Source organism: Procambarus clarkii, chromosome 29 (assembly GCF_040958095.1).
Source record: "Procambarus clarkii isolate CNS0578487 chromosome 29, FALCON_Pclarkii_2.0, whole genome shotgun sequence".
Lineage (NCBI taxonomy): Eukaryota > Metazoa > Arthropoda > Malacostraca > Decapoda > Cambaridae > Procambarus > Procambarus clarkii.
Genome location: NC_091178.1, coordinates 20,833,763 through 20,860,626, shown reverse-complemented (window position 1 = coordinate 20,860,626; position 26,864 = coordinate 20,833,763). Strand labels below are relative to the sequence as shown.

At 45.3% G+C, this 26,864-nt stretch overlaps 1 protein-coding gene across 1 annotated transcript in view; it reads right to left on the bottom strand.

Annotated features, from left to right (window-relative positions):
* Positions 1-15,428: 15,428 nt before the first annotated feature.
* The window catches only part of LOC123765118 (clumping factor A-like), a 35,894-nt gene continuing 24,458 nt past the window's right edge, over positions 15,429-26,864 (bottom strand). Inside the window, exons 20-24 of the mRNA XM_069333060.1 lie at positions 17,758-17,863; positions 17,317-17,601; positions 16,786-17,016; positions 16,187-16,513; positions 15,429-15,973 (exon numbers count right to left, since the gene is read on the bottom strand). Coding sequence (XP_069189161.1) covers positions 15,429-15,973; positions 16,187-16,513; positions 16,786-17,016; positions 17,317-17,601; positions 17,758-17,863 — 1,494 coding nt within the window. The remainder of the gene's footprint in view (positions 15,974-16,186; positions 16,514-16,785; positions 17,017-17,316; positions 17,602-17,757; positions 17,864-26,864) is intronic.

Below are 26,864 nucleotides of genomic sequence, written 5' to 3'. Positions count from 1 at the left end.
GGCTGCTTCCCTGTGGGTGGCAGCGCCACCTGGTTGTGCAACACTGAGGTTAATGTAGGTGTTAGCCAGGGTTGATACGCACGTGTAGTCCCATACCAACTGCTTGCCATTCTTCCAGGGGTTCACTGTGATACCATCCGGGCGACCAATAAGAGCATCAGAGTTACGGGGCGTTAGGTAACGGGGCTCTCTTTCAGCTGGGCATCCAGCTGTGGTGAGGCTCCTCTTGATGATGTCGATAACTTCACTGTGCCTCGAGTGCCATCCCCCTGTGCTTTGGCAGAGTAGGCCATGGTGGCCGTACCTGTCAGCCACCACCTCGCCGCAAATACACCTATATCTGGTGTGGATTGGGGCAGCAAGGCGGAGGGCCACAGGAATTCGGAGGGCATGTGGTGTGAGACGCGTGCCAGTTGCCGACATTGGGGTTGCTAACAGGAAATCCCCTGCATGTGGTGCCGCTACTGCTGTGAGGCGAGCAATGTCGTGTTGTGTTGTTGCAGCACCCAGGCACTCTGCAGCAACTTGGTCTACAATGGGGCCATCCCAGCTGGATTGCTTGTAGGCTTTTGGGGATGGTGGTTGAGGTGATTGGCCTGCACGAGAGGCCCACTCTGTGGCACAGCGTGTAAAATTGGGATCATGTACACCTGCCAGCTGATGTAGGTGGGCAGGTAGAATTTCCTTCACAAGGTCGTCGGATGCTGATAAGGAGGACAGGAAGGCTGGAACAGCGATTTGCGTAGCTGTTCGAACTCTGAGGCCCCCCAAGTCTTACGGGAAGAGAGGCTTGTTTCCACTGTAGGTCATCAAGAGAGAGGTTAAGGGCTTTTTCTAGCATTGATTTCAGTAACCGGTCATACTCACTTAGTTTTTGGCTGCTGTAAGATGGTGAACACCTCAGAAAGTAGGTTAACCTGGGGAGGGACAGACATCTGGTGATGAGGTAGAGTGCATCATGAGCATCAATATCCTCAATCCTCCCATCCATCCTCTTAAGGTCGGCGATTTTCTTATCAAGGACCTCATCGATGGCTTTCAACCCCAGGGGAGCTCCTAGGAGTGTGCTGTCTTCAGGTTTAGTTTTATGGATATTTGGCAGAAGACCCTCTATTCTCTCTACGATGCCCTGGTTGGAACATATTATTTCACATTTAGAAGGGTTCAGGGTGAGGCCTAAAACTGCACCTTGCTCCTGGATTTTTCTGATGTCCTCCAGGATTGAGTCTTGGGAACCAGCTAGAGTACCATCATCCAAGAACCAGATGTTAAGCTCACTGGACAGGACCTCTGTGACTTGTTTGATGACTAAGCAGAAAAGGAGAGGAGCAAGGGGGTCACCCTGTTGGACGCCTTCTCGCGAGTCAATTTCATGTTCGCCAAAAAGTAGCTTAAGATCCATACTGTAGCATGACTGTACAAAAGGGTAGAGGGAAGGGAAATGACTATGAACCGCACGGAGTACAGCATCCCTCCGCACCAAATTGAAGGCATTTTTGAAATCTAGCTTGATAAGGGCCTTTTCGTCTGTGATGTTGGCGATGAAGGCTCGAGCTGCATGGGCTGCCGCCTCACACCCTTGTGGAATGCCAAACCCGAGCTGTTTTGGCTTCAGCATGTTGGCCGCTGCATCACTAACTGTTCTTGCAGCTGCCTTTGCGACGAGACGCCGGAGAGAATTGCCCACAGCTATTGGCCTGATCCCTCCATCCTTTTTCTTTAGAGCACAGAGAGATGCCCTAAAAAAGATAGGTCTTATGGACGCTGGTATGTTGCCAGCTAAACATGTGTTGGTGAATCTGGTTAGTTCCACCAAGAGGTTCTTTGCAATGTCACCCAGTGCAGGGTTGAGCATTTGCTTGAGGTGGTTGGGTTTTAGTCCTGTGAACCCACCTGCTGATCCTGTTGGGAAGGACATGGCTGCTTTATGGACCACAGATTCAGCCACCCAGAGAGGTTCTGCTCCGGTAGCCCCCACTTGTTCAATGTCGTCCTCACGCGGAGCCCTGGGTGGGTGTTTCTCCCTTAGGGCTTGAGCTGTTGCGGCATCTCTGTCGGCAATTGAGTCCTCACTGGTGATGACTCGTATTGCGCCAATAGTGTTTCCTTCTTCTATTTTCTTGGTGACTGATGTTCTGATTTTTGATGTCTCGGATATGCCACTGTTGCTCTTCCTGCCGTGGGTGTTTCTCGCGCGAGTGGGAAGGCGCACCTGGTTGTCCTCCCTGGGAAAATCATTTATAGCTTTGATGACTGAGGCAGCTAAGGTTTTATCTCTCCTTGCAGGGGTGGCTAGACATATGTTGCCAAACATTAGGAGGTTGTGCCATGCTTGGGTCGTTCCAGGAGAGTCGTTGACCTTTCTCAGGAGGGCAGGTAATTTGGCTGCTGCATGGGGGCGGGCTGCTTTAGGGATGTGCTGCAAGGTTCTGGCCGATGTTGCTTTGATAGCTTCTAATAAATTTTCTGTGGGAATGAAGGTCTTGGAGGTGTTTTGCCTTACGGGCGGTGTGGGCTGTTGATTGGTGTTCTCCCTGGGAGGGCGCTCAGGACCCAAACACCTGACTCCGTTGTTGGAATGAATGCGCACATTATCGTCCCTCAACCGGATATAGCATACCCTGTCACACGTCTGACATCTACCGTGTCTATCCCTGCTTGATGGCTCATCTTGGCTTGGAGAAGCCTGGCTATCTGTTGAGAGCTGCGACATGGGCGGGCGCTGGGCGGGCGCTGGGCGGGAGGGTGGACGGCGGGTGGAGACTGGAGGGTGGGCGGCGGTTGGAGGCTGGGGGGATGATCAGCTGGCCGTGGCACTTACTACTCAGATGAGTGGTAATACATATACCACCTCTATACAAAGTGTGGGTATACACCCACTACACAATATGTGGGTATACATTGGGTGAGTGGGTGTCGTAGACACACATGGGAGCCTCCCGGCTTCTAAGGGTGGGTGGCAAGGTGGCCTCTTGGGTGAGGAGGCGACGTGGTGGGGTGGGTAGGAGGGGGAGAGCAGGTACTTCCCGGCCTGGGCGCTGGGTGGGGGCGGGAGTCAGGGCGACACTAACACTGGTATAATTCCCTCGTATATCACTGCACAATAATGAATGAATCACACACTTGTAATCTGACTCACTGCACGTGTGATGTACTAACAATATGATAGACATGTAGCGCCAATTATCGCTGACAACGTAACTTGTTCAACAAAACTTGCAAAAAAGAAAAACACAAAACACTATTTGGCACACTCGTAACCCCCACCTCTCTCTCCTGACCACACAACACCCCTCACTCACCCCCCACCTCCCCTCACTATGGGAAGCCTGCAGGGTCCATCCTGGCCCCTCACTCCAGCCTCCATCACTCCACACTGCCAAGCCCACCTGTTTTGATAAGTTTTCACATAGATGGTACACCGTAGGCACTTCCGGCCACTCCCACGTCTGCTTGGTGTATTCACGGTGAATATGGTTGAGTCTTGGTACGGTGAGGCCAAGATGTCTCAGGGTAATGGCTGAGAAGGCTCTCCCTATAACCTTATATATATATATATATATATATATATATATATATATATATATATATATATATATATATATATATATATATATATATATATATATATATATATATATACATAAGAAGCCTTGCCTCTGCTCAGTGTCCAGCGGAGAGAGAGCCCCGCAACCTACTGAACCATGACTCTGTTAGCTTTGCCGGCCGACCAGACGGAATCACACTGCGACCGTGGAAGGGTGGCAGACAGTTGGCATGGGACTATACTTGTGTATCCACCCTGGCAACCACATACATCAACCTCTCTGCCAGCACAGCAGGAGCCGCGGCGACACGCAGAGAAACAGACAAGTCAGCCAAGTACAGGCAATTAGATCATCGGTACAACTTCGTTCCAATAGGGTCTGAGACCCTAGGCCCATGGGGAGAGAGTGCAAGGTTTCTTAAGGATCTTGGTTCCAAGCTCATTGACACCACAAGAGACCCTAGAGCAGCAAGTTTTCTCTTTCAGCGCCTCAGTGTCGCAATCCAGAGGGGGAATGCTCGCTGCATCCTCGGTTCCTGCCCGGCGTCGGAGGAGTTCGAGGAAATCTACAGCCTCTAGGAAGCGAACTTTTTTGTGTACTCTTAATGTTAATTTTTTGTATAAAATCAAATATGCAACTGTATAACCTTGCATAATAAAGTGTACACCATAAAAAAGGAGGGGTGGTAGGAGAAGCGAACACTCTTACGTATTCAGAGTTAAATGGCAAGTTTTTCCCTGAATGCTTTGTGTTCCCTTCTCTGAGGCTGTGGGTCCCTATAATTGCACCAGAGGTGGTACCCCCTATATTAATTTATATATATATATATATATATATATATATATATATATATATATATATATATATATATATATATATATATATATATATATATATATATACATATACATATATATATATATATATATATATATATATATATATATATATATATATATACATTATATATATATATATATATATATATATATATATATATATATATATGTCGCACCTAGTAGCCAGAACGCACTTCTCAGCCTACTATGCAAGGCCCAATTTGCCAAATAAGCCAAGTTTTCATGAATTAACTGTTTTTCGACTACCTAACCTACCTAACCTAACCTAACCTAACTTTTTCGGCTGCCTAACCGAACCTAACCTATGAAGATAGGTTAGGTTAGGTAGGGTTGGTTAGGTTCGGTCATATATCTACGTTAATTTTAACTCCAATAAAAAAAAATTGACCTCATACATAATGAAATGGGTAGCTTTATCATTTCATAAGAAAAAATTTAGAGAAAATATATTAATGCAGGAAAACTTGGCTTATTAGGCAAATCGGGCCTTGCATAGTAGGCCAAGAAGTGCGTTCTGGCTACTAGGTACGACATATATATATATATATATATATATATATATATATATATATATATATATATATATATATATATATATATATAATGTGTGTGTGTGTGTGTGTGTGTGTGTGTGTGTGTGTGTGTGTGTGTGTGTGTGTGTGTGTGTGTGTGTGTGTGTTACGGCCCTACTGGGATGCAACCGGGTTCTTCTCTGATGGTAGTAGAGTTTTGGGAATCCGGCCCCAAGTTAGTAGAGGCTTTCAAGGGGTGAGCTCCGTAACACAAGTAAAATTAACGGGGGAGGTATACAAGTACACTAGATTATGAGAATTTCCCTTCAAATATATTTGCCACCACCATATATATATATAACAGGTCACACACGGGGATTATAACTACACTTATATACAGTTCCGTCTTCCTCCGAAGACACTGGATATTCGGCGATGCTCACTCTGGGTAGCCCTGGTTCCTTCTTCCGTGGCCCACGATGAATCCATGCTGACTACCCCGAATCTACCCTCGCCACAGGCCAGCCAAATCACAGTCCCACTGGATGCATCGTCGTGGAGGCCTTCAGCCACAATCCAGCCTGTAGCTGGCAGGTACCGATCAGCTCCGCTGTATAAGCCACTCCACGACCGATACTAGGGTTGCGAGCCCTAGCCAGGAGCCTCGTGTGACTCGCTAGTCACTCTCCTCATACAGCACCCCAGTGGGTGGTCTCTTCCTCCAGCCAACCCCGGATAAGGCGATTCCCGACACTGCCACTTATCAGGCAGGCTATTGTACTCTCAACAGAGTTCGTCCGGGGGTGGCTCAAAGCTTCTTCAAAGCAGACTGGTGAAGAGACCTTGGCTGCCTTGGGTAGATTGCCCCATCGTCCAACACTGCAGTCCCAGGTCGACTCTGAAACCAGACACGTCATCAGTACTGGGGACACGACCTGGGGCCACCAGGAAACATCACTTACAAAAACGCCCACCTACTTCAAGAGTTAGTGCTTTTTCGGCCCATTTGCTAAGAAATAAGTGCTTATTGTACCTCATTTATATAAACCAGACACGTCATTAATACTGGGACGCTCTAGGGAACATCACTCACAAGCTTAGACAGAAACGTCCACCTCTTCACTCCATAGATGGCGTTCACTGTCTAAGCACTACCTCACCAGAGGTCAGCAGCGGCTACTCCACTAGTCAATTAAGACAGGAATCCAGCTCCTATTGCCGGCATATCCTGTCACCACTAGATTGCGTCGTCCATTTGGAGGGGGTGTCGGGAGGAGACTCACAGATGGCGTTGTCGTCCCTGCTTCGACGATGGACTCGAGTCCGTAACAGTGTGTGTGTGTGTGTGTGTGTGTGTGTGTGTGTATGTGTGTGTGTGTGTGTAAATCACGAAAATTAACACTTGATGAAAAATGTGACAGTGTCAGACCACGGAGGAAGAATTGAAACAGGAATTTCCTTATGTACTTTCATATATTAATATATCTTCAGAAGGATTGGAGATGATTCCTTCCTTCTCAAGATGTATTAATATACGAAAGTATTTATGGAAATTTCCTGCGTCAATTCTTCCTCCGTGGTCTGACACTCATATATATTTGTATAACTGACAACTAAACACCCCAAAAGGATTCGAACCCAGTCAGCCAAGAGCACTATGCCCCTTGGCGTACCTGGTACTTTAACCACTAGACCACACTCTTGGTAGTCGTGAGGCTATTTATCCAAGATCCGACAGCCCTCGGTGGTCAACTTGGGCATAGATATTTCATAGATAGATCACTGTCCAGTCGTCTGCTGTCAACCCGTTCTCGCACTTGTGCACAGTCAATATTGGCTTATTTAATAAGTTCATATGTGACATACTAATTGATTGTGAATATTTTAATTTACCTTGAAAAGCTTCATAGAAAACACCGACCTCACCTAACCTTAGTATGTTAAGATAAGCATCTTATTGCTTCTTATTTACAATTATTACTTAACCTATACCGTTGATAGGTTAAGTAATAATTGTAAATAAGAAGCAATAAGATGCTTATCTGAACATACTAAGAAGGTTAGGTGAGGTCGGTGTTTTCTGTGAAGCTTTTCAAGGTAAACTAAAATATTCACAATCAATTAGTATGTCACATATGGACTTATTAAATAAGCCAATATTGACCATAAGCAAGTGCGAGAAAGGGTTGCTGCTGTCGTTATACGATTATTTCAGTGCTACTTGTCAAGATGCCTCTGGTGATGATCTGGTTGTTTGAGGAGATTTTATGCTCCTTGATGGACCCCTGTTGCTTGTGCATTGTTAATTGCCTGGAGAGAGTCGTTGCTGTCTTGCCAATATACTGAGCTTTTTAGGCTTACAGTCCCGAAGTAGGCATGTGAAGGCATAGACTACATTAGTCTCTCGTAAGGCGTTTTGCTTGGTGTCTCGTGAGTTCTTCATAATCAAGTTGGTTGTCCAATTGTTTTTGTAGTCAATTGTTAATTGTATCTTCTGATTGGTGTCTGTAGGGCTAACGTTCTTATCAATAATATCTTTCAGGACGCTTTCCTCCGTTTTACTAGCCGTGGAAAAAAAGTTCCTGTAAAACAAACTGATAGGGTGTACGGGCGTTGTGTTCGCTGCTTCTTCATGGATTGCATGACGTATCACCTTTCTTTTAATGGCGTCCTTAACATAACCGCTAGAGAAGCTATTATTGACTAGGATCTGTCTTACTACCGAGTTTTTCGTCGACCTACTTCCAACCAAAGCTGTGAATGAGAGCTCGGTCGACGTAGTTGTTGCCTACACTTATTCCTGTCTGGACAGTTACTATTAGCATTAAGGCACATTCCTATGTTCGTTTCCTTAGTGTAGACTGCAGTAAGAAAGCCTCCATTCCTTTCTGTAACTGTTACATCTAGAGAGGGCGGTTTTCCATCACTCTCCCTCTCGTAAGTGAAACTTAACACCGAATTTTGCTGGAATGCTTCCTTGAACTGCTGCAAACGACCGACATCAGGTACCTGCATAAATATGTCGTCAACATACCTGATGTATATGGCAGGTTTTAAGTCCATGTCAACTAAGACCCTCTGCTCAATGGTACCCATGTAAAAATTCGCGAACAGGACACCTATTGGGAGAACCCGTGGCGACACCATCTACTTGTTTATACATGTGCCCATCGGGACTCGAGAAGGGCAAGTGCAAGTGCAAGTGCAAGTGCAAGACTCTTTAGTGCAAGCTTCGAGTAACTTCCTCAGTATGCTCTCTGGTGTGTCTAGAGGGGTACAAGCTGGATCCCGATACACTCTGTCCATCATCATCCTGATTGTTTCGTCCACAGGCAAGTTGGTAAACAGCGACTCCACATCCACAGAGGCTCTCGTCCCCGTGGCCCGTGCTCCCCTCAATAAGTCAACAAATTTTTTTTGGAGAATTCAGACTGAAAGCACAAGGCACATAAGGAGTCAGCTGGCAGTTGAGTCGCTTAGCCAGTCTGTATGTTTGTGTGTGGGTATCTGGCTGATGATTGACCGACGTGGGTTACTGGGTTTGTGGGTCTTGACATTCCCATATGCATAACCTGGTTTGTATTCCCCGATAAGCTTTGACACGTGTAGTCTAGATTTCTTGGCATTCACAATTTCAATTTGTTTGCCTTCATTTTCAATTTCGAGGTAAAGTCCCTCGTAACCCTATGTAATTTACTTAGTCGGAGAGGATGAGGTTCATTTTTGCGAGATATTCGTCTTTTTTAAAAATAACGTATATTGGCGACTTGTCACCACCTCTCTTGACGACTTCTTCTCACGAAGGCTCTTAGCTAGGTCGTGTGTTCTAATATTAGTATATTTTGGTAGCAGTCTTTCTTGTAGTTAGAGATGATCAAAAGAGTAAGATTATTGGCTCCTAACACCGCCGCTGATGATTGGAACAATGACTCATAACACCGCTGCTGATTGGAACAAACAATGACTCATAACACCGTCGCTGATGATTGGAGCAAACAAAGTCTTATATCATGACCGCTGGTGATTGGAACAAACAATGGGTCATACCACCGGCGCTTATGATTGGCACAAACAATGGCTCCTAACACCGCCACTGATGATTGGAACAAACAATGGCTCATACCACCGCCGGTGGTGATTGGAACAAACAACAACTCATAACACCACTGCTAATGATTGGGTCAAACAATGGGTATATATATATATACACTGCCGCTTATGATTGGAACAAACAATGGCTCATAACTCCACCTCTGTTATCTGGAACAAACAATGGTTCGCAACAGTCGTAGGTTATCGGAGAAAACGCCAAAGAGCATCACTGAAGTATTAAACTGAGTAATTTTAAAGTGAAACAAATGCTAGAAATGGCTCTTGCTTTACCTGGGCCATATTGTAGACAGACAACTGCATTTTTCTTATATTCTCTTGACAGTAACAGCCATTTGCAAGAAATATAAGACGTTATTCGACATTTTGAGAATTTCCAACAAGAAGCCTTGGTATGATAGTTTTAGATTACAGAGATTGTAGACAAATTACTTAAGAAAGGTACACCCAGGAAATTTTTGTATTTATAAATGTTCCGTGATAAACGACATATATTTTTTCAAGTATATTGTGTTAATATGTAATATTTGCTTCACACAGGATTTGTGTCAACAAAGAACATGTCGGGGAGTGTGTTGCTGCTGATTGTGGTGGTGGTGGTGGCGGAGGCCTCGCTAGTACTCGCTTCAGCCTCGTTAGATAACTACAATCGCACTGCAACGAACCAACGCTGTGGGACAGTGATCAAGACAGCCTCTGTGTCCTCCGCCATCACCTGTGCCGCCATCTGCAGCCAAAGTGGCACTCTCCTCATGGGGCCCCTGTCTGCCTCACTCTTGTCTTCTCTACTCTAACTAAACCAACGTTCTTCCTTTTCAAATTTATTTATCTGTGACTTAGACATTACTTCTTCCTCAAACCCATTATTTTTTATAAATAAATACTGACGTACAGGTTCTTTGAAGTGTGTGCTTGCTGATTGTTTTATATTGAGGCTAATTAAATTAAACTATGATAAAACAATAGATAATGTTTTCGAAATCAAGACAAGGCAATGTTCATTTGATAACATTTCTTTATTGCTGTCTAATATCGAGCCTTTATGCCTCACTGAAGCAATGCTTCCTGTTTAAATATGATGCCTGGTCTGTGTTACTGTCTGATGCCTGGTGTGTGTTACTGTCTGATGCCTGGTGTGTGTTACTGTCTGATGCTTGGTGTGTGTTACTGTCTGATGCCTGGTGTGTGTTACTGTCTGATGCCTGGTGTGTGTTACTGTCTGATGCCTGGTGTGTGTTACTGTCTGATGCCTGGTGTGTGTTACTGTCTGATGCCTGGTGTGTGTTACTGTCTGATGCCTGGTGTGTGTTACTGTCTGATGCCTGGTGTGTGTTACTCTCTGATGCCTGGTGTGTGTTACTGTCTGATGCCTGGTGTGTGTTACTGTCTGATGCCTGGTGTGTGTTACTGTCTGATGCCTGGTCTGTGTTACTATGAGATGTCTGGTCTGTGTTACTGTCTGATGCTTGATCTGTGTTACTGTCTGACGCCTGGTCTATGTTACTATGTGTCGCTGGTCTGTGTTATTATGTGATGCCTGATCTGTGTTACCGTCTGACGCCTGGTCTATGTTACTATGTTATGCCTGGTCTGTCTTACTTTGTGATGCCTGGTCTGTGTTACTTTGAGAAGCCACGTCTGTGTTACTATGTGATGACTGGTCTGTGTTACTGTCTGACGCTTGGTCTGTGTTACTATGTGATGCCTGGTCTGTGTTACTGTCTGACGCCTGGTCAGTGTTTCTATTAGATGCTAGGTCTGTGTTACTATGTGATGCCTGGTCTGTGTTACTGTCTGACGCCTGGTCTGTGTTACTATGAGATGCCTGGTCAGTGTTACTTTGTGATGCCTGGTCTGTGTTACTATGAGATGCCTGGTCTGTGTTACTATGAGATGCCTGGTCTGTGTTACTATGAGATGCCTGGTCTATGTTACTATGTGATGCCTAGTCTATCTGTATTACTATGAGATGCCTAGTCTGTATTACTGACTGATGCCTGGTCTGTGTGCCTATGTGATGCCTACACTATGTTACTATGTGATGCCTTGACTGTGCTACTATGTGATGCCTAGTCTGTATTATTTTGAGATGCCTGGTCTGTGTTACTATGAGATGCCAGATCTGTGTTACTGTCTGATGCCTGGTCTGTATTACTATGTGATGCCTGGTCTTTATTACTGACCGATGCCTGGTTTTTGTTACTGGCGATGCCTGGTCTTTGTTACAATGTTATGTCTGGTCTTAGTTACTATATGACGCCTGGTCTGTGTTACTATATGAATCCTGGTATCTGTTACTCTGTGATGCCTGGTCTGTGTTACTATGTGATGCCTGGTCTTTGTTACTGACTGATGCCTGGTCTGTGTACCTATGTGATTCCTGGTCTGTGTTACTATGTGATGCCTGGTCTGTCTTACTGTTTGATGCCTGGTCTGTGTTACTATGTGATGCCAGGTCTGTGTTACTAATTGATGTCTTGTCTGTGTTACTATGTGATGCCTGGTCTGTGTTACTGTCCGATGCCTTATCTGTGGTACTATGAGATGCTTGGACTTAGTTACTACGTGATGCCTAATCTGTGTTACTATACGATGCCTGGTCTGTGTTACTATGTGACGCCTGGTCTGTGTTACTATATGATGCCTGGTCTGTGTTACTACGTGACACCAGGTCTGTATTACTACGTGATGCCTAATCTGTGTTACAGTCTGATGCCAGGTCTGTGTTACTGAATGAGGAGTGGTCTGTGTTACTGAGTGACGCGTGGTCTATGTTACTATGTCACGCCTGGTCAGTGTTACTGTGTGATGAATGGTCTGTGTTAATATGTGATGCCTGGTCTGTGTTACTATATGAGGCCTGGTCAGTGTTACTGTATGATGCCTGGTCTGTGTTACTACGTGACGCCCGGTCTGTGTTACTATGTGATGCCTAGTCTTTGTTACTGTCTGAAGCCTGTTCTGTGTTACTGCCTGGTGCTTGGTCTGTGTTACTATGTGATGCCTGGTGTGTGTTACTGTCTGATGCCTGGTGTGTGTTACTGTCTGATGCCTGGTGTGTGTTACTGTCTGATGCCTGGTCTGTGTTACTATGAGACGCCTGGTCTGTGTTACTATGTGATGCCTGGTCTGTGTTACTGTCTGACGCCTGGTCTGTGTTACTATGAGATGCCTGGTCTGTGTTATTATGAGATGCCTGGTCTTTCTTACTATGTGATGCCTGGTCTGCGTTACTATGTGATGCCTGGTCTGTGTTACTATCTGATTCCTGGTCTGTGTTACTGTCTGACGCCTGGTCTGTGTTACTGTCTGACGCCTGGTCTTGGTTACTATGAGATGCCTGGTCTGTGTTATTATGAGATGCCTGGTCTTTCTTACTATGTGATGCCTGGTCTGTGTTACTATGTGATGCCTGGTCTGTGTTACTATGTGATGCCTGGTCTGTGTTACTGTCTGACGCCTGGTCTGTGTTACTGTCTGACGCCTGGTCTGTGTTACTGTCTGACGCCTGGTCTGTGTTACTATGAGATGCCTGGTCTGTGTTACTTTGTGATGCCTGGTCTGTGTTACTATGAGATGCCTGGTGTGTGTTACTATGAGATGCCAGGTCTGTGTTACTTTGTGATGCCTGGTCTGTGTTACTATGAGATGCCAGGTCTGTGTTACTTTGTGATGCCAGGTCTGTGTTACTATGTGATTCCTGGTCTTTGTTACTGGAGATGCCTGGTATGTGTTATTACGTGAAGCCTGGTCTGTGTTACTTTCTGATGCCTGGTCTGTGTTACTATGAGATGCCTGGTGTGTGTTACCATGTGATGCCTGGTTTGTGTTACTATGTGACGCCTGGTCTGTGTTACTATGTGACACCTGGTCTGTGATACTATGTGATGCCTGGTCTGAATTACTGTCTGATTTCTGGTCTGTGTTACAGACTGATGCCTGGTCTGTGTTACTATGTGACGCCTGGTCTGCGCTACTATGTGATGCCTGGTCTGTGATACTATGTGATGCCTGGTCTGAATTACTGTCTGATTTCTGGTCTGTGTTACAGACTGATGCCTGGTCTGTGTTACTGTCTGATGCCTGGTCTGTGTTACTGTCTGATGCTTTGTCTGTGTTACTCTCTGATGACTGGTTTGTATTACTGTCTGATGCCTAGTCTGTGTTACTGTCTGATGCCTAGTTTGTGTTACTATGTGATGTCTGGTCTGTGTTAATGTCTGATGCCTAGTTTGTGTTACTATGCGACGCCTGTTCTTTGTTACGGTCTGACGCCTTGTTTGTGTTACTGTCTGAAGCTTGATCTGTGTTACTATGGGCTGCCCGTTCTGTGTTACTGTCTGATGCCTGGTCTGCGTTACAATGTGACGCCTGGTCTGTGTTACTGTCTGATGCCTGGTCTGTCTTACTGTCAGATGCCTGTTCTGTCCTACTGTCTGATGCCTGATCTGTGTTACTGCCTGATGCCTGGTCTGTGTTACTGTCTGATGCCTGGTCTGTGTTACTATCTGATGGCTTGTCTGTGTTACTGTCTGATGCCTGGTGTGTGATAATGTCTGATGCCTGGCTTGTGTTACTATGTAATGTCTGGTCTAAGTTACAGTCTGATGCCTGGTCGGTTTTACTAAGTGATGCCTTGTCTGTGTTACTGTCTTATGCCTGGTCTGTGTTACTCTCTGATGTCTGGTCTGTGTTACTATGTGAGGCCTTATCTGTGTTACTGTTCGATGCCTGGTCTGTGTTACTGTGTGATGCGTGATACCTGGTCTGTGTTACTGTGTGATGCGTGGTACCTGGCCTGTGATACTAGGTGGAGCCTGGTATGTGTTACTATGTGATACCTTGTCTGGGTGATACCTTGATACGGTCTGATGCTTGGTCTGTGTTACTATGTGATGCCTGGCCTGTCTTTCTGTCTTGTTCCTGGTGTGTGTTACTGCCTGATGGTTGGTCTCAATTACTATTTGATGCCTGGTCTGTGTTACTGTCTGATGCTTGGTTTGTGTTTCTATGTAATGCCTGGTCTGTATTACTATGTGATTCCTGGTCTGTCTAGCTGTCTGATGCCTGGTCTGAGTTACTGTTTGACGCCTGCTCTATGTTACTGTCTGATGCCTGGTCTGTGTTACTGTCTGATGCCTTTTCTGAGTTACTATTTGATGCCTGTTCTGTGTTACTGTCTGATGCCTGGTCTGTGTTACTGTCTGATGCCTGGTCTGTGTTACTATGTGTTACTACATGATGCCTGGTCTATGTTATTATGGGAAGTATGGTCTCTGTTACTATGTGATGCCTGGTCTGTGTTTCTATGTGATGCCTGATCTGTGTTTATATGTTTCGCCTGGTCTGTGTTATTATGTGATGCCTGGTGTGTGTTACTATGTGACGCCTGGTCTGTGTTACTATGTGACGCCTGGTCTGTGTTACTATGTGACGCCTGGTCTGTGTTACTATGTGATGCCTGGTCTTTGTTAACATGTGATGCCTGGTCTGAATTACTGTCTGATTTCTGGTCTGTGTTACAGACTGATGCCTGGTCTGTGTTATTGTCTGATTCCTGGTCTGTGTTACTGTCTGATGCTTTGTCTGTGTTACTCTCTGATGCCTGGTCTGTGTTACTGTCTGACGCCTGGTCTGTGTTACTGTTTTATTCCTGGTGTGTATTACTGTCTGATGTCTGGTCTGTGTTACTATGTGATACCAGGTCTGTGTTACTGTCTAATGCCTGGTCTGTGTTACTGTCTGATGTCTTGGCTGTGTTACTATCTGATGGCTTGTCTGTGTTACTGTGTGATACTGTCTGATGCCTGGCTTGTGTTACGATCTAATGTCTGGTCTGTGTTACTGTCTGATGCCCCGTCTGTTTTACTACGTGATGCCTGGTCTGTGTTACTATGTGATGCCAGGTCTGTGTTGTTATATGATGCCTGGACTGTGTTACTGTATATGTGTTACTGTCTGTTGCCTGGTCTGTGTTACAATGTGATTCCTGGTCTGTGTTATTGTCCGATGCCTGTTCTGTGTTACTATGTGATGCCTGGTCTGTGTTTTTATTTTACGCCTGGTCTGTGTTACTATGTATTTCCTAGTCTGTGTTACAATGTGATGCTTGGTCTGTGTTCCTATATGACGCCTGGTCTGTGTTACTATGTGATGTCTGGTCTGTGTTACTATGTGAGGTCAGGTCTGTATTACTATGTGATGCTTGGTCAGTATTACTGTCTGATGCCTGGTCTGTGTTACTGACTGATGCCTGGTCTGTGTTACTGTCTGATGCCTTCTCTTTGTTACTATCTGAAGCCTGTTCTGTATTTACAGTCTGATGCTTGGTCTGTGTTACTATGAGATGCCTGGTCAGTGTTACTATGTGATGCCTGGTCTGTGTTAGTATGTGATGCCTAGTCTGTGTTACTATGTAATTCCTGGTCTCTGATGCAGACTGATGTCTGTTCTGTGTTACTGTCTGATACCTGGTCTGTGTTACTATGTGACAAATGGTCAATGTTACTGTCCGATGCCTGATCTGTGTTACTGTCCGATGCCTGGTCTGTATTACTGTCTGATGCCTGGTCTGTGTTGTTATGTGATGCCTGGACTGTGTTACTGTCTGATGCCTGGTCTGTGTTACTATGTAATGCCTGGGCTGTGTTACTATGTGATGCCTGGTCTGAGTTTCCGTCTGATGCTTGGTCTGTGTTACTGTCTGATGCCTGGTCTGTGTTACAATCTGATGCCTGGTCTACGTTACTATGTGATTCCTGGTCTGTGTTACTATGTAATGCCTGGTCTCTGTTACTATGTAATGCCTGGTCTCTGTTACTATGTGATGCCTGGTCTGTCTTTCTGTCTTGTGCCTTGTGTGTGTTACTGTCTGATGTCTGGTCTGAATTACTATGTGATGCCTGGTCTGTGGTACAGTCTGATGGCTGGTCAGTGTTTCTGTCTGATGCCAGGTGTGTGGTATTATGTAATGTTTGGTCTGTGTTGTTATGTGATGCCTGGACTGAGTTACTGTCTGACGCCTAGTTTGTCCTATTGTCTGATGCCTGGTCTGTGTTACTATGTGATGCCTGGTCGGTGTTACTGTGTGATGCCTGGTCTGTCTTAATTTCTTATGCCTGTTCTGTGTTACTGTCTCATGCCTCATGTGTATTACTGTCTGATGCCTGGTCTGTGTTACTATCTGATGGCTTGTTTGTGTTACTGCCTGATGCCTGGTCTGTGTTACTGTCTGATGTCTTGTCTGTGTTATTATCTGATGCCTGGTCTGTGTTACTGTCTGATGCCTGGTCTGTTTTACTGTCTGATGCCTGGTCTGTCTTACTACGAGATGCCTGGTCTGTGTTACTGTCTGATGCCTGGTCTGTGTTACTATGTGATGCCTGGTCTGTGTTACTATGTGATGCCTGGTCTGTGTTACTATGTGATGCCTTGCCTGTGTTACTGTCTGATGCTTGGTCTGTGTTCCTATTTGATGACTGGTCTGTGTTATTGTCTTATGCCTGGTCTGTGTTACTGTCTAATGCCTGGTCTGTGTTACTGTCTGATGCCTGGTCTGTGTTACTGTTTGATGCCTGGTCTGTGTTACTGTCCTATGCATGCTCTGTGTTACTGTCTGATGTCTTGTCTGTGTTATTGTCTGATGCCTGGTCTGAGTTACTGTCTGATGCTTGGTCTGTTTTCTATATGATGCCTGGTCTGTGATACAGTCTGAGGCCTGGTCTGAGTTACTGTCTTATGCCTGATCTCTGTTACTGTCTAATGCCTGATCTCTGTTACTGTCTGATGCCTGGTCTGAGTTACTGTCTGATGCCTGGTTTGTCTTGCTGCCTGATGCCTGGTCTTTGTTACTTTGTAATGTCTGGTCTGTGTTACAATGTGATGCCTGGTTTGATCTACTGTCTGATGCCTGGTTTGTGTTACTGCCTGATGCCTTGTCTGTGTTTCTATGTAATGCCTCTTCTGTGCTACTGTATGATGCCTGGTCTGTGTTACAATGTAATACCTGGTCTGTGTTACTATGTAATGCCAGCTCTGTGTTACTGTATGATGCCTGGTCTGTGTTACTGTGTAATGCCTGGACTGTGTTATTATGTAATGCTTGCTCTATGTGTTTCTGTACGATGCCTGGTCTGTGTTACTATGTAATGTCAGGTCTGTGTTTTGTATGTAATGTCTGTTCTGTTTTACGGTATAACGTCTGGTCTGTTTTACGGTATAATGTCTGGTCTGTGTTATTATGTAATGCCTGGTCTGTGTTACTATGTAATGTCTGCTCTGTGTTACTGTATGATGCCTGGTCTGTGTTACTTTGTAATGCCTGGTCTGTGTTACTATGTGATACCTGGTCTGTGTTGTTATGTGATGCCTGAACAGTGTTACTGTCTGATGCCTGATCTGTGTTACTGTCTGATGCCTGGTCTGTATCTTTATGTGATTCATCATACCAGGCATCACATAGTAACACAGACCAGGCGTCACTTAGTAACACAGACCAGGCATCACATAGTAACACAGACCAAGCATCATATTGTAACACAGACAAGGCATCCCATAGTAACACAGACCAAGCTTAACAGATAAAAACGGACCAGGCATCACATATTAACAAACACCAGGCATTACATAGTACCACAGACCAAGCATCACAAAGTAACAATTGCCAGGCATCTGTGTTACTGCCTGATGCCTGGTCTGTGTTTCTATGTAATGTCTGCTCTGTCTTACTGTGTGATGCCTGGTCTGTGTTACTATCTGGTGCCTGGTCTGTATTACTGTCTGATGCCTGGTCTGTGTTACTGTCTGATGCCTGTTCTGAGTTACTATTTGATGCCTGTTTTGTGTTACTGTCTGTTATTTGGTCTGTGTTACTACGTGATGCCTGGTCTGTGTTTCTGTCTGATGCCTCGTCTATGTTACTGTGTTACTATGTGATGCGAGGTCTGTGTTTATATGTTTCGCCTGGTCTTTGTTACTATGTGATGCCTGGTCTATGTTACTATGTGACGCCTGGTCGGTGTTACTATGTGATGCCAGGTCTGTGTTACTATGTGATGCCTGATGTGTGTTACTGTTACGGCCCTACTGGGTCGTAACCGGGTTCTTTTCTGGTGTTATTAGAATTTGGGAATCCGGCCCCAAGCTAGTAGAGGCTTTCAAGGGATGTGTTCCGTAACGCAAGTTAAATTAAAGGGGGAGGGATACACATGCTCTGATTTATATATATATATATATATATATATATATATATATATATATATATATATATATATATATATATATATATATATATATATATATATATATAGGAAGGGAGTACCACCTCTAGCTGGAAGAAGGGGGACCCATAGCCTCGGAGGAAACCACGCATAACGCATTAGAGGGAATGTTTAGATCCCCTCCAATACAGTTTCTGTGTGCTTTTCTCCTACCACCCCCTTCCTTAAATATTTTTTGTGCTTTATTATGCATTTGATGGTTACAAGATATACATGGGTTGATACAAAAATAATAATGCAAAAAGATGCTTAAAGGTTATGGATCTCTTGAAAAACACAACAATGGGAAACATTGATGAATGTCACAGACGGGTTCGATCATTGTTGCAAGTCAAACACTTCTTCGAATTCCTCTGAAGTTGGACTAGTGCCCAAGACGCAACAGGCATTTCCCCTCTGAATCGCAACACTGAGGCGCTGGAACAAGAAACTTTTTGCTCTCTGGTCTTTTGTAGCGCTGATCAATTTGTCCCCCAATTCCTTCAGGAACTTCAATGCACATTTTCCCCACGAACCGAGGGTCGATCGGAACAAAGTTGTAGCAGTGGTGGTGTTGTGGTTGTGTCAAAGTTGTGGCCGATCGGAACAAAGTTGTAGCAGTGTGCTAGACCTCTATATTTAATAATTTTCTGCGATTCCCTGAAAGAAGCAGCACCACCGCTTTCACGTGTGCTGTAGTGGAGGTAGGTACTGGCCAGTGTGGCAGCGCAAGTGTAGTCCCATACCACTTGCTTACCATCCTTCCAAGGTAGCAAGGTGACCCCATCAGGGCGCTTCTGAGGGTCGTTAGGTCTGGATAAGTGTGGTTCTCTTTGTGCCGGGCAGCGGGCTGTGGCGAGGCTCCTCTTGATGATGTCGTTGACTTCTTCATGTCTTGCAATTTTACCCTGTGATTTACGACATACCAGACCATGACGACCATATTGGTCTGCCATCGCAGTTCCGCAGATGCACCTATGTTCGGTGAGGATGGGGGCGGCAAGGCGAAGGGCAACTCCAATGCGGAGAGCGTCATGACTGAGGCGAGTTCCCAGGGCTGCATTGGGCACAGCAAATAAGAAATCCCCGGCGTGGGGTGCTGTTACCGCTAGGAGGCGGGCTTTGTTTTCAGCATCAGCGTTGTCAATCATTGCTGTGACAGTCTTTTCCATTATGGGGCTATCCCAGTGGGCCTGCTTGTGGTCTTTTGGGATTTGTGGTCGGGGTTGAGGGTGTGCAATGGTGTCCCATTGTCTGGCTGCTTCGATGAACGTTTGATCATGAGTTCCCGCTGTCTCTCTCATACGCTCTGGTAGGATCTGCCCTACCAATTCGTTGGCTGCTGTACATGAGGATAAGAATGCTGGAAGTGCTACCTCAGTTGCCTTTCGTATGCCTATCCCTCCCTATCCCTATATCCCTATATATATATATAGGGATCCCTATATATATATAGGGATATATCCCTATCCCTATATATATATATATATATATATATATATATATATATATATATATATATATATATATATATTAACCACCACCATAAATAAATATATAAACAGTCACACGGGGTTATAAATACACTTTAATGTACAGAGTTGTTTTCCTCTGAAGACACAGGATGCTCCACGGTGCGCACTTTGAGTAGCCCTGGTTCTCTTCTTCGGCCCACGATGAATCCTCTTGGATTCTCTCGGCGAATCTACCCTGGCCACAGGCCAGCCAAATCACAATCCCACTGGGTTCTCCGTCGTGGAGGCCTTCAACCACAATCCAACCTGTAGCTGGCAGGTTCCGATCAGCTCCGCTGTGTAGGACACTCCACGACCGATACTAGGGTTGCGAGCCCTAGGCAGGAGCCTCGTGTGATTCCGCTGATCACTCTCCTCTCTCAGCACCACAGTGGCTAGTGTTATGATCTCAGCCTGCAGGAGAAACGAGTCTCCCTCTTTGAGAGTTATTCATCAAGCCTGACCTGATTAGAAGGTCTAGCAAATATTGAGGCGATAACACATATGTAAAATAGTTGCTTGGATATGTATAACAATTTAAGATTATGGGCAATGAAGAAGAAAACAGATAAATGACTGGCTAGGAGATGTGGACATTTTGCTGGAGGCGTGAGGCTCGCTTCTGGAGGGGCTTTGACCTCACTTGAGTGCCAGACATCGCAGGGGAAAGCAGCGCTCCGTTCGAGCTCCCGTCAGAAGGGAACCCCTAGTGATATATCTCCAAGAGAAGAGAAGTGTGTAGACGTGCCAGCTGTGGAACTGAGCTGGGAACGTTGTGGTCTCAAGTCCTGGTCGAAGAAGAGAGTATCAAGCCGGCCAGAGACATTATTGTGGGCCGTGGAAGCGCCTTGACCAAGCTCTGTCAGAGGGATAGCGCCCTCGACCAGACGATCTGTGGTAAGCACGGTATACGCCAGTTCATAGTGATTGCTTGTAGTTGGTCGTGTGCCCAGCGACAGTAGCAATGTTTATTTATAAGTTAGACATGTTTTAATAAGGCAGAAAGCCTAAAATAAGAGAGTGAAGAGGGAGGAACACGGAGCGGCGTCCGTCCCCTCTGAGCGCTGGCAGGTGACTGAGAGCTCCCGACGGCGAAGGCCCCTCCCTGAGTGAGTGAGGACCGCCGCCGGGCGAGGTGGAGTATGGACCCGCCCAAAACGGGGGAGTCCACTCCCACTGTATGTAGAGGACAGATAGAGGTTTGAGGCAAGCATATTGTGTGGTTATTTTTGTTTATGTGTTAAAGGGGAAACATTTTATTGGAGTGTCGATGGGTTGCAGGTTTGTCTTTGGGGAAGAAGTTGCTGAGAACTTCGAAGCCAGCCTAGATGAGGTAATTGATGAGACTCCAAGGTAGTGAAGCAGAGGACCTCGAGCTGGGAGAAGAAGCAGTGAAGAGGAGTGTCACATGCTTCTGTAGAGGTGGTGAAGCGCCATAGTTGCTCGAGGAACCTTCATGGTGTAGCAGCCAAGAGAGCTGTGGAGGAACCTAGCAGAAGGGTGAAGCACCGTAGTTGCTCAAGGAAACTTCATGATAGCAGCCTGAAGGAGCTGCAGAGGATCCTGGTAGTGAAGCCCGGAAGAACCTAAAGATATTAGGGTAGTGAACTTCCAGAGGTGGAAGGGAAGTTATGGTGGATTACTTGTAGGGAGTTGATAGTGTTTGGTTGTCATTAGTGTGCAAGACGCAGTGAGAGGTGAGTGATTGTTTGCATTCTTATGTCAAGGAGTGTTTTATACTGAAGTTTAGAGTTGCAGTCGTAGGCTTGATTATCTACAGATGTATGTGTTCTAGGAGTGATAGAGTGATCGATTGATCATTGTTGTGTATCAAGGAACATTTATACTGATATATGTTATTGCATTCAAATGCTGGTTTCCTTTGTACACATTTATAGATATATATATATATATTCTCTTGCTGATGGTACAACAGTGTATGTAGACTTGATCAACTTGAGGAGGTTGATAGTATCAGGTGGTGAACCAGGAGATAGGATACCACTTGATAAGCTGATAATAGAGTTCTGCTGGTGTTGGAGTGCAACCTGATTGTGATATTATAGAGTATAGGATTCATTATTATTATATGTGTGTATGTATCGTGTATGTACTTTGTCCAGTAAATGTATCCCAATTTGCTGGTGTTTGCCCTTGTCCTAGTGAGGCTTCCCAGGAGGTAGTAAAGAAGGAGAGAGAGAGAGAGAAAGAACCAAGAACCACTGCCGTGGACAGGGTAAAAGGTAATACTAATAAGTCAAAAGGGGATTGAGGAGATCATATCACCTAAGGAGAGAGTGGGGAGTCACAGCGGCTCGAGTGGGTGTGTGCACGTGACAACGAGGCTGAGTGTTGGAGCCGCATCCCCTAAACATGTGACGTGGAGCCCCTCTCCAAGAGCCAGAAGCGCCTAGTGTGATCTCCTAGTGAAGTGTAAGCACTCTACCGAGTTGTGGGTTGGGTTGTCCGTAGAGAAGGAGGAACAACACGACAACACCAACCAACCCACAGACTATAATACTAGTCTCTTCCACCAGCCAGCCCCAGATAAGGCGATCCCTGATACTGCCACGTTACAGGCAGGCTAACACTCTCAGCAGTGTTCGTCCGGGGCTGACTCACAGCTTCTTCAGCAAACTCGTGGAGAGACCTTGGCTGCCTTGGGTAGACTGCCCCATCGTCCAATACAGCAGTCCCAGGTCGACTCTGTAATCAGACACGTCATTAGTAATAGGGACGCTCTAGGGCACCTCACTTACAGGCTTAGACACAAACGCCCACCTATCCACTTCATAGATGGCGTTGCTGTCTAAGCGACACCTTACCAGAGGTCAGCAGCGGCTATGTTACGAGCTGATTAAGACTGGAATCCAGCCCCTGTGGCCGGTATATCCCGTCCTCACTAGATGGCGTCGTCCATTTGGAGGGGGGTTTCGGGAGCGGACTCACAGATGGCGTTGTCGTCACTGCTCCGTGCTACGACGCTGGACTCGGGTCCGTAACAGTTAGTATGTGACACCTGGTCTTTGTTGCTATGTGACGCCTGGTCTATGTTCCTATGTGATGCCTGGTCTGTGTTACTATGTGATGCCTTTTTTGTGTTACCATGTGATGCCTGGTCTTAATTACTGTCTGATTTCTGGTCTGTGTTACAGACTGATGCCTGGTCTGTGTTATTGTCTGATTCCTGGTCTGTGTTAATGTCTGATGGCTGGTGCATGTGTTACTGTATGAGGCCTGTTCTGTGTTACTGTCTGATGCTTGGTCTGTGTTACTCTTTGATGCCTGGTCTGTATTACTGTCTGATGCCTGGTCTGTGTTACTGTTTGATGCCTGGTTTGTGTTATTATGTGATGTCTGGTCAGTGTTACTGTCTGATGCCTAGTCTGTGTTACTATGTGTTGCCCGTTCTGTATTACTCTATGATGCCTGGTCTTTTTTACTATGTGATGCCTGGTCTGTGTTACTATGTGATGCCTGGTCTGTGTTGTTATGTGATGCCTGAACTGTGTTACTGTCTATTGCCTGATCTATGTTACTCTCTGATGCCTGGTCTGTATTATTATGTGATGCCTGGTCTATGTTACATTCCGATACCTGGTCTGAGTTACTATGTGATGCCTGGTCTGTGTTACTGTACGATGCCTGGTCTGTGTTACAATGTGATGCTTGTTCTGTGTTACTATGTGATGCCTGCTCTGTGTTATTATGTAACGCCTGGTCTGGGTTAATGTCTTATGCCTGCTCTGTGTTACTGTAAGATGCCTGGTCTGTGTTACTGTCTTATGCCTGCTCTGTGTTACTGTCTGATGTCTTGTCTGTGTTATTGTCTGATGTCTGGTCTGAGTTACTGTCTGATGCCTGGTCTGTGTTTCTATATGATGCGAGGTCTGTGATACAGTCTGATGCATATTCTGGGATACAGTCTGAGGCCTGGTCTTTGATACTGTCCGATGCCTGGTCTGTGATATAGTCTGATGCTTGGTCTGTGTTACTAAGTTACGCCACGTCTGAGTTACTTTAAAATGCCTGGTGTGTGTTACTTTCTCATGCCTGGTCTGTATTACTCTGTGATGTCTGGTCTGAGTTACTGTCTGATGCCTGGTCTTTGTTACTATGTAATGTCTGGTCTGTGTTACTATGTGATGCCTATTCTGAGTTACTGTCTAATGCCTGGTCTGTGTTACTGCCTGATGTCTTGTCTGTGTTTCTATGTAATGCCTGTTCTGTGCTACTGTATTATGCCTGGTCTGTGTTACAATGTAATGCCTGGTCTGTGTTACTATGTAATGCCTGCTCTGTGTTACTGTATGATGCCTGGTCTGTGTTACTACGTAATGCCTGGTCTGTGTTACTATGTAATGCCTGCTCCGTGTTTCTGTATGATGCCTGGTCTGTGTTACTATGTAATGACTGGTCTGTGTTACTATGTAATGCCTGGTCTGTATTATTATGTGATGCATCATACCAGGCATCACATAGTAACACAAACCAGGCGTAACATTGTAACACAGACCAGGCATTTATAGTAACAGAGGCCAAACATCATATTGTAACCCAGACCAGGAATCGCATAGTAACACAGACCAGGCGTAACAGATAAAAACAGACCAGGCGTAACAGATAAAAACAGACCAGGCGTCACATAGTAACAATCACCAGGCGTTACATAGAACCACAGAGGAAGCATTACACAATAACACATGCCAGGCATCTGTGTTACTGCCTGATGCCTGATTTGTGTTTCTATGTAAAGCCTGATCTGTGTTACTGAATGATGCCTGGTCTGTGTTTACTATGTAATGCCTGGTCTGTTACTATATGATGCCTGGTCTGTATTATTATGTGAGGCCTGGTCTGTGTTACATTCCGATACCTGGTCTGAGTTACTACGTGATGCCTGGTCTGTGTAACTATGTGATGCCTGGTCTGTGTTACTATGTGATGCCTGGTCTGTGTTACTGTCCGATGCATGGCATGCGTTACTATGTGATGCTTGGTCTGTGGTATTATGTAACCCCTGGTGTTCGTAACTATGTGACGCCTGGTCTGTTTTTATCTGTTACGCCTGGTGTGTGTTACTATGGGATGCCTGGTCTGTGTTACAATGTGATGCTTGGTCTGTGTTACTACGTGATTCCTGGTATGTGTTACTATGTGATACCTGGTCTGTGTTACTATGTGATGCCTGGTATGATGAATCACATAATAATACAGACCAGGCATCAGACAGTAACACAGACCAGGTATCACATAGTAACACAGACCAGGCATTACATAGTAACACAGATCAGGCATCATACAGTAACACAGAGCAGACATTACATAGTAACACAGACCAGGCATTACATAGTAACACAGACCAGGCATTATACCGTAAAACAGACACCATGCATCTGTCTGATGGTGTGTGTGTTACTGTCTGATGCCTGCTCTGTTTTATTATGTGATGCCTTGTCAGTATTACTAAGTGATGCCTGGTCTATGTTATTGACTGACACCTGGACTGTGTTACTGTCTGATGCCTGGTCTGTGTTACTATGTGACACCAGTTCTGAGTTACTATATGACACCTGGTCTGTGTTAATATGTGATGCCTGCTCTGTGTTACTATGTAACGCCTGGTCAGTGTTACTGTCTGATGCTTGGTCTGTGTTACTATGTAATGCCTGATCTATGTTATTATGTAATGCCTGGTCAGTTGTACTGTCTGATGCCTGGTCTGTGTTACTGTCTGATGCCTGGTCTGTGTTACTGTCTGATACCTGGTCTGTGTTACTGTCTGATACCTGGTCTGTATTACTATATGACGCCTGGTCTATGTTACTGCCTGAGGCCTAGTCTGTGTTTCTGTCTGATGCCTGGTCTGCGTTAATATGTGATGCCAGGATTGTGTTACTATGTGATGCCTGATCTGTGTTACTATGTGATGCCTGGCCTGTGTTGTTATGTGATGCCTGGACTGTATTACTCTCTCATGCCTGGTCAGTGTTACTGTCTGATGGTTGGTTTGTTTTTCTTTGTGATGCCTGGTCTGTGTTACTGTCTGATGCCTGGTCTGTGTTACTTATTGATGCCTGGTGTGTGTTTCTATGTTATACCTGGTCTGTGTTACTATGTGTTCTCTGTGTTCTTTGTTACTATGTGATGCCTGTTCTGTGCTACTGTCTGATTCCTGGTCTGTGTTACTGACTGATGCCTGGTCTGTATTACTGTCTGTGACCTGGTCTGTGTTACTGTTTGATGCCTGGTTTGTGTTAATTTGTGATGTCTGGTCTGTGTTACTGTCTGATGCCTGGTCTGTGTTACTATGTGTTGCCCGTTCTGTGTTTCTCTATGATGCCTGGTCTTTTTTACTATGTGATGCCTGGTCTGTGTTACTATTTTATGCCTGGTCTGTGTTGTTATGTAATGCCTGAACTGTGTTACTGTCTATTGCCTGATCTATGTTACTCTCTGATGCCTGGTCTGTATTATAATGTGATGCCTGGTCTATGTTACATTCCGATACCTGGTCTGAGTTACTATGTGATGCCTGGTCTGTGTTACTGTCCTATGCCTGGCATGTGTTACTATATGATGCTTGGTCTGTGGTACTATGTGATGCCTGGTCTGTGTTATTATGTAACGCCTGGTCTGGGTTAATGTCTGATGCCTGGTCTGTGTTACTGTAAGATGCCTTGTCTGTGTTACTGTCTTATGCCTGATCTGTGTTACTGTCTGATGTCTTGTCTGTGTTATTGTCTGATGTCTGGTCTGAGTTACTGTCTGATGCCTGGTCTGTGTTTCTATATGATGCGAGGTCTGTGATACAGTCTGATGCAGAGTCTGGGATACAGTCTGAGGCCTGGTCTTTGATACTGTACAATGCCTGGTCTGTGATATAGTCTGATGCCTGGTCTGTGTTACTAAGTTACGCCACGTCTGAGTTACTTTAAAATGCCTGGTGTGTGTTACTTTCTCATGCCTGGTCTGTATTACTCTGTGATGTCTGGTCTGAGTTACTGTCTGATGCCTGGTCTGTGTTACTGCCTGATGTCTTGTCTGTGTTTCTATGTAATGC